This window comes from Electrona antarctica (assembly GCF_951216825.1).
Source record: "Electrona antarctica genome assembly, chromosome: 4".
Lineage (NCBI taxonomy): Eukaryota > Metazoa > Chordata > Actinopteri > Myctophiformes > Myctophidae > Electrona > Electrona antarctica.
This window is the reverse complement of record NC_136809.1, coordinates 9,789,592-9,801,854: the sequence shown is the minus strand read 5'-3', so window position 1 is coordinate 9,801,854 and position 12,263 is coordinate 9,789,592. Positions and strand designations below refer to the sequence as shown.

At 43.2% G+C, this 12,263-nt stretch overlaps 1 protein-coding gene across 1 annotated transcript; it reads left to right on the top strand.

Moving 5' to 3' along the window:
- Window positions 1-1,319: 1,319 nt before the first annotated feature.
- On the top strand, window positions 1,320-3,629 carry LOC306921775 (zinc finger FYVE domain-containing protein 1-like; the record flags this gene model as incomplete). The annotated part of the gene is made up of 1 exon (XM_079499068.1): window positions 1,320-3,629. One exon carries the CDS (start codon window positions 1,320-1,322, stop codon window positions 3,627-3,629), a length of 2,310 nt encoding a protein of 769 aa, XP_079355194.1.
- Between the last annotated feature and the right edge of the window lie 8,634 nt (window positions 3,630-12,263).

The window sequence follows — 12,263 nt, the reverse complement described above, 5'->3', positions numbered from 1 at the left end:
GCACACTGCCAGTAGGCCAAGGAGTAAATCCCAGAATCCTTTTTAAATATTTCCTTATGTTCATTTATTTCACATTGCGTGAATTCATAATCTCAGATCCACCATCGCTCCATATTTGGCAAAGACTGATGTCATCAATATGACATCAGAGATCCACCTGGAGCAGTTTATTTAGCCATGTCCATGTTTTGGGCCAGGGCAGGTTTCCCCATACAAGACTTAAAAAATGCAATCTACTGTGCAAGCTCACAACGACCCATTGTGAGCATGTAGATCTTCTATTTTCAAAAAGCCGATGTACATAGGATTAAAGTGGTTAAACAGATTTTGATGCTATATGTTTTTGTTTGTTTGTTCGTGGTTAATCTTGCAAAATGTCACTGCTATAGGAAGTACTTCTATGCATGAGTCATTGGTGGTCAGATCAGAATAATTGCCCAAATATGGGGTTATATCTATGACGTATCTGTGACACGTCATATATACAGTATGTCAGAGATATGTCATAGGTGACTGAAGACATAAGACTGGCCATGAACTTAGCCAGCTGCACAGGTACAGAGCTACTGAACACAACGGTCATGCCCGGAACGACGTTCATGCAACCTTACTCTTCGGATGCCCTTCGAACTCGCGTGTGCATTTTCCACGTTTGCCACATTTATTGAAGAAAGGAACCGGCAGATAAGGTGATAAGTGAGGAAAGAATAGAATCCGTCAGTACTGTTGAGTTGCGTCTCTCTATAGGACATAGAACCACTGTTGGTGCATGTCGGCCTGCTGATCTGTTTATATTTGGGTTTCGTCCATCAATAGGCCAAAGGACAAAGATTTATGCGAATAGCCAAAAGCTGTGCATCTACCGAGAATAAGCTGGCAAGCTAGAGCTAGATCAGTTAACATTTGTACGTTTATCGTCAGGGAGAGTTCATCGTTTTGCTGATGCGGTACTGGCCGGGTTATTATTTTTATAATTAATCTGTCATAATTCTTACATTTCTAGTGTTGCTAGCAGCTGCAGACATTAATAGTAGGCCTATAGTATTTATCGTTTCACAAACAGATACGTGACAAAATACCTTGCTGAAAGAGTGTGTTGCCTTTGGGTTAGTTAGCCTAATTGTTTATTTACATATTTTCATTTTAAAGACGTTTGCAATTGAATCTGCTCATAACTTGCTGAATCTACCGTGGTTCAAAGGGAGCACTGTAACAACACAAAGCCGTTTTTCCACCGATTACATTATTGTAGAGCACAGAAGTCGACGGTATTTAATTTATCTTGGATTGTTGTAGCCATAGCTTTGCACAAAGAAAAGATGAGTGGACATGGCACACATTCAGAAATGGGACTCAATACTAGTCTAATACGTCAAGATCTGTATGCGTGCGATCGTCCTAAGGAGGCTGAGTTTGAATGTAATGGGTGCAAGACCTGCTTGCCGTGCATAGTGCACTGTGAGTTCGGGCCCCATGACCGGGAGCATCTGAAGAACCATGAGATGGTTCAGGCAGGGCCTGGCCATGTCCCCCATTGTGACAACTGCAACGGAGGTAATGGAAGCTTGGACAATGTCAAACGGCAGATGTCTGTGGTCTGCTGCCACAACTGTACGGTGAGCTTGTGCCAAGACTGCCAAAAAGGTACCCACATTGGAGGTAAAGAAAATAAACATTGGCTCAAATGGTATCCTCTGTCAGAGAAACCTGCCGAGGTCGACTCGGCCCTGCCCTCTTCCGTTCAAGCAGCCAATGAGACCAAAGCTCAGGGGGAAAAACTGCTGCAGCACGTGTCCAATTTTCTCCTGGTCAACGAGAAGGATGAAATCCAAATCAGGGATGAAGCAGCGTTCCTGAAGAAACTTAATTGTGAACCTGACCTATTGCTGAAGGTGGTGTCCATCTTTGGCAACACGGGAGATGGCAAGTCCCACACTCTGAACCACACGTTCTTCACGGGCAGGGAGGTGTTCAAGACCTCCCAGACACAGGAGTCCTGCACAGTGGGGGTGTGGGCCGCGTTTGACCCGATCCACAATGTGGTAGTCATTGATACAGAGGGTCTGCAGGGGAACAGCTCCAAACAGGGCCAGGGGACCCGGCTCTTACTCAAGGTACTCGCAATTTCTGATCTCATCATCTACCGCACCTGCACTGACCGTCTCCACGATGACCTCTTCAGGTTCCTTGGTGATGCGTCTGATGCCTACCTGAAGCACTTCCCCCTGTCCACCCCCGGCCCTGCAGTGATCATATTTCATGAAACGGTCCACACCAATCTACTTGGTTCAGTTAATCCATCAGAGTCTGTGGTTCGGCTACTTATGGAGCGCTTTAAGAAGCTGGGTCATTTCCCAAAGGCCTTTAGTTCTGTCCAGTACCAGGGTACACAAACCCCCAGGCCTCCCACTGACTTCCGTGGCCTGCAGAACGTGCTAGAGCAGCTCCTGGACAACAACACCAGCCGTTCCTCTCGCACCCCCGGTGTCATCTTCGAAGACCTTCATGCCCTGAGTGAGCGTTTCAATGGGGAGATCGCAGATGGCCTTGTGGGCCACAGTTGCTTCTTCCCTGATGAGTATTTCGCCTGTTCAAACACTTGTCTCAGTTGTGGCTCGGGCTGCGAGAACAGCATGAACCACTTGGAGGAAGGAATATGCCACGACACCAAGCAGCGCTGCCGCTACTCTGCACAGTATGACAATTGCATTTACACTTGCAAGGCTTGCTATGAAGAAGGGAAGGACGTTGTGGTAGTATCCAAGACCTCAGCCTCCTGTGACTCTCCGTGGATGGGCCTCGCCAAGTACGCCTGGTCTGGGTATGTGGTTGAATGTCCAAACTGTGGAGTGATCTATCGAAGTCGTCAGTTCTGGTATGGAAACCAGGACCCTGTGGAGACAGCCGTCCGCACTGAGATCCAGCACATATGGCCAGGGTTTAATGGCTTCTTGAAGGACAATACCAATGCCGGGCAGCGTATTTTGGATGAAGTCAACTCGGTGGCCCAGTCTGTGTCAGAGATCAGTGTGAAGCCGGCCAAGGCCGTAACCTCCTGGCTGACGGATCAGATCGCCCCGGCTTACTGGAAGCCCAACTCCCTCATCTTGGCGTGCCATAAGTGTAATGCAGTCTTCCAGGACAATGACACAAAGCATCACTGCAGGGCGTGCGGGGAGGGCTTTTGCGACGGCTGCTCTTCGAAAGCCACGCCCATCCCAGAGAAAGGGTGGGGTCTGGGCCCCGTTCGAATCTGCGACGTCTGCTTTAAGAAGAGAGCTTCACAGGCAGAACTGCGGGTTAAGCTCAGGACAGAGGAGGGCGGAACACTGGCGAGGCGGGTTGGAGAAGCAGTGACCAACACGTTAGTCACTGCTATCGACGTCCCCCTTGGCCTGGTGAAGGACGCTGCCCGTCCGGCTTACTGGGTGCCTGACCAGGATATCGTATGCTGCCACAACTGCCAAAGCAACTTCAGTACTGCCATGCTGTCCAAGCACCACTGTCGCGCCTGCGGGCAAGGCGTCTGTGATGACTGCTCCCCGGATCGTCGAGCGGTTCCCTCACGGGGCTGGGACCACCCTGTAAGGGTGTGCATTAGCTGTAACCAGAAGCCTGGAGACCTTTAAAAAGGAATAGCTGTCCACTTTCCTCAGAGCACCGGTGAGAACCACTCAGCCTAAAATCGAGCTCAATTTTTTTTCAACAGAAATAGGATCTCTGCCAGTCACGGCGATGGGCTTTTGAGCTCAACTAGCTTTTGGGAATCACAGATTTGAATGTTGAAAAGTAACAAGACGGGGTCCAATAATGGCATGACTTCCATGTGGATCTCTTGTGTCATGTGTCCAGTCTGCTATGTTGATAATACTATGATTTCAGTCAGCTCCATATTTAGGCAAAGTATCAGCCCAATTCAACTTCAACTCACATCCAACAACGTTTTTAGCATTCCAAAAGTAAAAAAATAAATAAAGAAACAAGAAATTTTGCACTGATCAGTCGACTGCAACAGTTTGCAAAATGAACCCTGGACAGACAGACGGCAAATTGTTTTGCACAATAATGACTGAGGATGTTTTTGTTTTTAGGTTTTTTTGTCATCGTGCCACGGTGCCAATTCCCCCTCACCACACATTCATTCATGTGTTTTGCCACCCTTGTACCCTAGGCCTACTGGCTTACATGCTGGTGAGTAAGAGCGGATGTAGCAGCCCAAAGGAGGAAGTGACCTAATATGGTTAATAACACATTTTCTTTATTTCATCTGGACTTTAACTGATCTAACTGATCTATCCTGTTTCCGTGTTGCAGAGTATTCCTAAAACTCACACTTTTGAACTTTTAATCATTATAGGGATAGTTCACAAAAAAAAATAACCTTTTTGTCTATCGATTACTCACCTCATGGAGACTTGAATTCATGGATTTTTTAGTTTTTGTCGCATTCCTAAGCCAATCATTTGATGACCAGCAGTGTTTCTCTATGGAGACACAAAGAGTCTTTGTTTTTCAGAGAACAAGAAAGGCTGCATCGTCAGACTGTCGCGCACGTATCTTAAATTCTAATAGCCTACCCGTGTGGAAAAAAAGCAAATCAGGAATACATTTCATTTTAGAGACATTGTGACTAATATTACGCCTCAGGGAAGCCCAAATTAATCAACCCAAGTGAACATTATCTCATTAAACCAAAGACAGCTCATTATTTTGTGCACTCTCTCCATTAATCTATCCCTCACACAGGTAGATTGGACTGTTTAGAATTCCGTACATAGTCGTAATATTTGAAATATATACCGTGGCTAGCCTGTGGAAATCTTGTATGTCCAAAACTGTTACTTTACATGTCAGGAAACTGAAAATGTACCCGTGTTCTACTGGTTCCAATGTTTAATGTTTCTGATGTCTTGATGTTTTGTTGTTTTTGATGTTTCTGATGTCTTGCTGTTTTTGATGTCCTTGATATTTGCTGTTCATAACCTGTCTGTAAAGCATTGTGTAACTAGGCTATATGTTTGGAAAGGTGCTATATAAATAAAATGCATTCATTCATTCATTCAATGTACAGTACTTATCATTTAGTCATTGTTAATACTTTTCATTGGTTCAATATATTAAACCCATAGGCTTTAATAAAAAAAAATTAACCAGTTAGAATAGCTTGTAGATCGGCTATTTTTGCCACTTGTGTGAAGAAGCAGTAAGGCAAAAGGAAATTTACAGGATTTATGGCGGACAACAATGATACTTCAGTAGTTTTAAGGCATCGCTATCAACTTTCAATTAATGCAATCTCCACATACGAGCATGCATTCTGTCAGATGGATTATGGCCAAAGGTACGAGCATGCATTCTGTCAGATGGATTATGGCCAAAGGTACGAGCATGCGTTCTGTCAGATGGATTATGGCCAAAGGTACGAGCATGCATTCTGTCAGATGGATTATGGCCAAAGGTACGAGCATGCGTTCTGTCAGATGGATTATGGCCGAAGGTACGCGCATGCATTCTGTCAGATGGATTATGGCCGAAGGTACGCGCATGCATTCTGTCAGATGGATTATGGCCAAAGGTACGCGCATGCATTCTGTCAGATGGATTATGGCCGAAGGTACGCGCATGCATTCTGTCAGATGGATTATGGCCAAAGGTGTCGTGATCACATTAACCCCATAGAGATTAAATGTCCACGGGCATTAATTAACGAGGCGAGATAAAGTATTTATCAGGCCATTCAAATGACATCCCAGGTTGCTGTTTACTTGTTTCCATGAAAACAAGAAACACAGATACCCGTAGACCAGTGGTTCCCAAAGTGGGGTCCGGGGACCCCCAGGGGTCCTTGAGGGAGTTCCAGGGGGTCCCCAGCTAAATGATAGTTTGGAACCAAATAGACCCTTATGGGTCTGTAACTGTAATTTGGTTCCATTTGTACACTCTCTGAGTTAAATAAACATTGATTTTACAATATAAATTGGGGTCCCAGAGATAGAAATGTCATTAAATGGGGGTCCGTAGACTAATGCATGTCAAACTGGGGGTCATTGAAATTGAACTGGTTGAGAATCACTGCTAGAGCCGTAAAAATCTTCTCTTATGGGGGGTCCCTCGCATATCTTTTCAAATGGGGGTCCGCGAGATAATTAGTGTCAATTTGGGGGTCCTTGACATGAAAACGTTTGGGAACCACTGCCGTAGACAACATGTGGGGAAGAAACCTGGCCTGTCCATGGTCGTTTTTATGTTCTTTCGTCAATGAATGCCTTGTACTGTACTGTACTGTACTAAAAGTGTCGCACAAAAATAGAGAAAATGGATCACAACAGGTCGAAATGCGATGTGTTGTAGATTGTAGATTTGCCATTTTCAAAAGATCCGGAAAGGTTTTGAGAAATGTTGAAAATCTTTAACTATAATTACATGAGCAAAGTGACGGCAGGTTGTAAATGACTATGCCACCCTCGGCCTCACGTATAGGAGTGAGGAATCCTACAAGCACCATAACCATATACAGTATATATGCTGGACAATTTAACTGAACAAGGTATAAAGGATCCCCAAATAGCTACGGCTTCAGAATGAACAGAACCAGAGGCTGATGTATCAAGTATGAAGTAGGTTAGAATACAAAGGGAAAGGGGGGTTATTATGGGAAGTCAACATCAGGACTACTAAAAGCCCAAGAGGCAAATGGGCGATAGGGGTCAAAGGTGTCAAGTCATAAAGGGGCCTCTAACCTGGTCCTACACAGCAATTAAACAAGCAAATCTAAATAATATGAACACGCAAAAACAAAAGCTAATTAGTATACACAGCCAAATCCAAACCATGCAACTTTATTAACTAATGACCAGTATATAGTACTGGCTCAGCCCTACTATTACACATGCATGGCCCAAAATATCCTTGACAATATCAAGACAAATCCTGAGCCGCTCCGAGATTTCTTTCAAATAACGGCACCGAATGGACCCGTAAAAATTTGGTCTGATTCCAAGACGTTCCGACTTTTTCTTTTCTTGGACCCTAATTGGACATGTGAAAATCCACACCTCTTCAAAGGAGCGCATATGAAATAAATAAATAAATAAATAAATAAATAAATAAATAAATAAATAAATAAACAAATAAACAAATAAATAAATAAATAGGCTATGCGCAGATCGGTAATCAATTAATTTAAAATGCGTCGAATGTTCCTTTTGTATACAAATGTGGACTTTAGGAAATAATAGACTTGTTGACCAATTTATGATTAAAGCTTTGCTTTGACAACAGTGTCAGAGGAATGCATGATTGTACGCCAGTGTTTTCAAATCAGCCAGGCAATTAGCTGGCTTGCCTTCCAATACGCATGCATTGCACAGCTCAACTGTTCTGTTGTACTGCAGTAATCTGATCCTAAGCCAGCACTTCAGTGCGTTTCTCTGCTCATCACAGTCACACAGTATAGTAGCCTATGGGTCTTCTCGCACCTGTATCGGCACAAAAGGGGCATGCCCATATATGGGCATACACTGATGACATCAGGGATCTCCATAAATGGGCAAAAAGGGACGAGGACTGCTGACAGATAGACATCTCCATATATAGGCATAACCCATTTTGACCTGAGATCAGATTCTAAAAATGTCTTCTACATCCTGACAGTTTTCCGAAAAAGCTATGTTTCTATGTCAGTCGTTCTTCGATTTTTCTAAAATAGCAGACCTACAAGCTTGTAGCGCGCCACTCGGTGGCGCGCTACAAGCTTGTAGATCTGCTATTTTTCAATAGCTAAAGCATAACATAATGCTAACGCCAAAAGGGGTTCCCGCCCAGAATGGGTTTTAAAAGGGACAAGGACCGACAGATACAGAGAACTCCATACTGTATCGACGATGTCAGTCGGAATTGGCGGTGAAGTTGTGAGAACTTCTAATTTTACAAGATATAACAACACACAACACAACGTCAACATATCCTTAAGACTCCCACTGATAAATGCCCACATGAAGTTATAACCATAGAAAAGGACCTGGAGGCTCTGGACATACAGAAAATTAATTAGGCATAGAACAGGCCTAACATTGATATCAAACATGCTCTTAAAACCCCCATAATCCATATCCTTTACCGATTCCGGCAGTGTCCTAGCATCCCCCCATAAAATACCACACAATTCTGTAAAGCGGATTTGGAATGACACTCATTAAACCATAATGCCAAAATGAATTGCAAAATAAATAACATTGGTTCACAAGTTTCCTTACCCAGTATTAGGCTGAAGAAGCTCAAGCCTCCTAGTCTTTCACCAAACACCCAAATGCAGGCTTCTGGCAAAACAGCAGGCCGCAAACCTGGCCACCCCTTTTATGCACACCTCTTAAAGGGGTAGTGCTACATAATGAAACGTATTAACAATTTACATAATAATTACATGGGATCCATTGGAACACAGGCCACTTTTTTAACTCCATTTCCTGAAAACTGACAGTTTTGGATATTAGATTTCCACCCGACAGCGACGATATGTCATTCTCTCACACGTCGTGTAACCAGTGGTGGAAAAAGTACTCAAATGTTTTATTTAATTAAAAGTATCAATACTGCAATGTAGATGTACTCCGTTACAAGGACAAATCCGGAATTCAAAATGTACTTGAGTAAAAGTACAAAAGCATCGGCATCAAAATGTACTTAAATTACCAAATTACTCACGCATTGTGAGCTTGTAGGCTATTTTCAAACGGTATATAGGGCTGAAGTGATTAATGTATGTTTTGTAACAGTGTAAATCTACAAAGTAACTAGTAACTAAAGTTTTCAAATAAATGTAGTGGAGTAAAAGTACAACATGTGCCTCTGAGATGTAGTGAAGTAGAAGTAAAAGTACTGGAAATCGGAAGTACTCAAATAAAGTACAAATAATAGAGTTTTAGGGTTTTATTAGGATCCCCATTAGCTGGTGCATGGCAGCAGCTAATCAGTACTTAACACTTTGAGAGCCGAGGCCAGATTCCAGCCAGGTGTAGTGAGTGAAGTACTTAAGTAAATGCAATAATGTATAGTTACTTTCCACCACTGCGTGTAACCATAATATTGTCTGCAGTTGGACAGTTGTCAAAATACACAATCATGTCATTCTATGATTCTATAGGGCTCAAATGTGACTTAATGGGGCAGCTATAATTTCTAGGAGAATTATACTTATGGGAGGATTTGGACTGGCCCGAGGGGTCCACACTTCTGCAAGATGATGAAATGTCTTTTTGACAGACAGCAGGGAACCATACAGGTCCACTCTGCATGCTCCCACATTTGTGTGTTGTTGTTTTTTTGCTGGGAATTAACGCCCTATACTTGATCATACTGCACTACAGCGTCACACAAAAGCATCAAAAGGAGCAGATCTACAAGCTTGAAACGCAGTGCAAAGCGACGCATTTTGAGCTTGCAGATCTGCTACTTTTGAAATTCGTATCCTGAAAAGTGACAGTTTTGGACATATTATGATGTAAATCTAGTCTAGTTTTGGATATATGAGGTTTCCACCTGACAGACAATATGCATGCACCGCACTTTTCATTTTAAAATGTGAATCCATTTCATTTGGTTTGTTTGCATTTATAGCGTTCTCTACACTCAATTAAACTGCCCATTTGGAACAAAATGCAGTTTCACTTTCTCAAACTTGTCTTCTGTCTCGCAGAACACCATAGGGTCTGCAATAATAGCACACCCAGACTTGTACTTTCACTAGGCTGAGAAAGGAATTGAGAGTTGTGCTTCTTATGATGCACAGCTGGTGGATGAGAAGACGTAGCCAGACTGTCTGGCTCTCACATGCGCGCGCACGCACGCACGCACGCACGCACGCACGCACGCACGCACGCACGCGCACACACACACACACACACACACACACTCACACTCACACTATTGGCATGTCAATCTGGATAATATTGCTTACACAAAGAGAACAGGACTTTAATCAGTCCAGCTCTGTTCTGTTCAGCTCAGTCTTAATGAAGTGACTGACTGAGCTGACACTGTGCCAGTGAGGACATTTATTATGCATTTGTGTAAGTCATATTTTAATCCGTCCCTTGTTGGTTCAGTCAGTGTCTAGCTGGCCTGTGATTATTCACTATTTAAGTGGTTCATTGGTTTATCCTGTTTCAAAGAAACTCACCATTTGACAACCACTTTTGTGATTAATTTGTTCGTTCGGTCGTTCGTTCGTTCGTTCGTTCATTCATTCATTCATTCATTCATTCATTCGTCCGTCCGTCCGTCCGTCCGTCCGTCCGTTCGTTCATTCGTTCATTCATTCTCAAGGTCTATTCATACTCCAGTTTTAGGTGATTAAGGTGACCAAAAAAAACGACATGACGTCACGTCACGGTAATAAGAAACTCTAGCCTCGCAGTGGCCAGATGCGAAATGCACAGACACACGACACGTAGATCGTCTATTTCCGCGATTTTGCAGGGCACGCTTGAATTGTTTCTTGAAATACGGAGATACCAGTCCAGATTTCTTCTGGACAGCAACTACAGTATATAATATTCACAATCTGACAGGATGGAAAAAATTAAGAAGGGAAAAAAGAAAGGAGAAAAGACCTCAGGAAAGGAGAAAGGCAGAGATATAACAGCGAGAGAGAGAGAGAGAGAGAGAGAGAGAGAGAGAGAGAGAGAGAGACAGACAGATGGAGAGGAGAAAAGCACATTTCCTCCAAATTGTACTTTGTGAGGTGAGTGACGCCTGATTCATGCCTCGTCAATCATACATACTGTAGCTGATGTACAAGCCCACAACGCATCGCTTCCGGAACGTGCTGTGAGCTTCGACATCGGCTACGTCCGCCATACCACAACCGCCATACGACAAAGTATAAAAAGCCAGGACTTGAGTGGACTGATAGACCCACTCTGCTGCACCCATAACCCTGCCTGCTCCAGGCAGGGTTATGGGTGCAGCAGAGTGGGTCTATCAGTGCCCAGACACCAGCAGCACCCCTGTTTGAAGCCAAGTGTGAAATGGACTTTAAATCCCCCACTCCCGCCCCTAAATGACTTATCCTCCAAGAATTGGTCAAACAAGGCCCTCTCCTACTAGCCATGGCACGGCAAGACTCATAGCGAGGATTCACTGATGTTTCCTGCTGGGAGTGAATCCTCGCTATATGAGTCTGGCCGTGCCAGGCTACTCTCCTACCCCTCTCACACATCGTTGAAGGCAGCGTGTAAATCCCATCGCAAAGTAGGAATCTTTTCTTTTTGCTAAAAATTCAATTCAAGACATTAGCATGGGATTTTGTGTCTATGAAATGGGGCTAATTACAATCCTCTCAAAGCCTCGTGTGAAAATGAAAGGGTTTTTATGAACGGATTCAAAGCAGGAGGATCACTCACGTGAACCCTAACTATCTCCCATTACTGTAAATCAGGCGTTCCCCAAACCTTCAGCTCTGATGAATGTGGTGTCTCCACGTGGGACCCAAATGTACAGATTACAGAAATACTGTACATGATGAATTAATCACTTAAGCCCCATTTAACAGTAGCCTACAAGCTTGTGGGTCCACTAGTTTCACCATTTCTTAAACCATTTTTTAAAAATGTATTATTCTTGCTAGATTTGTTACTAGATTTTTTATCCTTTGAAATTATTTTTAAAAATGAAAAGGGGATATTTTGGGTGCCGAGCCATTGTTTGCGAACGACTGCTGTAAAGCAAGCAAACAACACTACAAAAGACAACACATTAACACAATGCAACAAGTCCTCTGTGAACTAATTAAGGCTCGTTTCATTTGACGAACGATATGGTGTCCTTAGTGACAGTCGGATGAAATGAGCTGCTGTTGACGCTGGCAGCTTCAACGCAGTGTGCTGGAATATGATCACACACAGGACAGACAAACACTGATACGAAAAGGCCCAGCGATTTACCCAAATAATTGTCCAAACACTATAATGATAGGATAACATTAATATAACAAAATGTCTTTACAACCTCGATATCATTATGATACAAATAAATAGGAACTTAAAGTAGGCTACAGTATGTTAGTTAGTAGTATGTTGTAGTAGTATCTGACCACTTAATCGGCTACTGTGTTCCAGAAAACATTGGCAACAACAGCATTATAGTAATAATAATAATATATACCATCAAATATATATCCACCAAATAAGCATAACCTGTCCATCTCACAGAAAGTTATGAATCATTACACAATGGCCCAATACACACTAAGTAGCCTACAACTG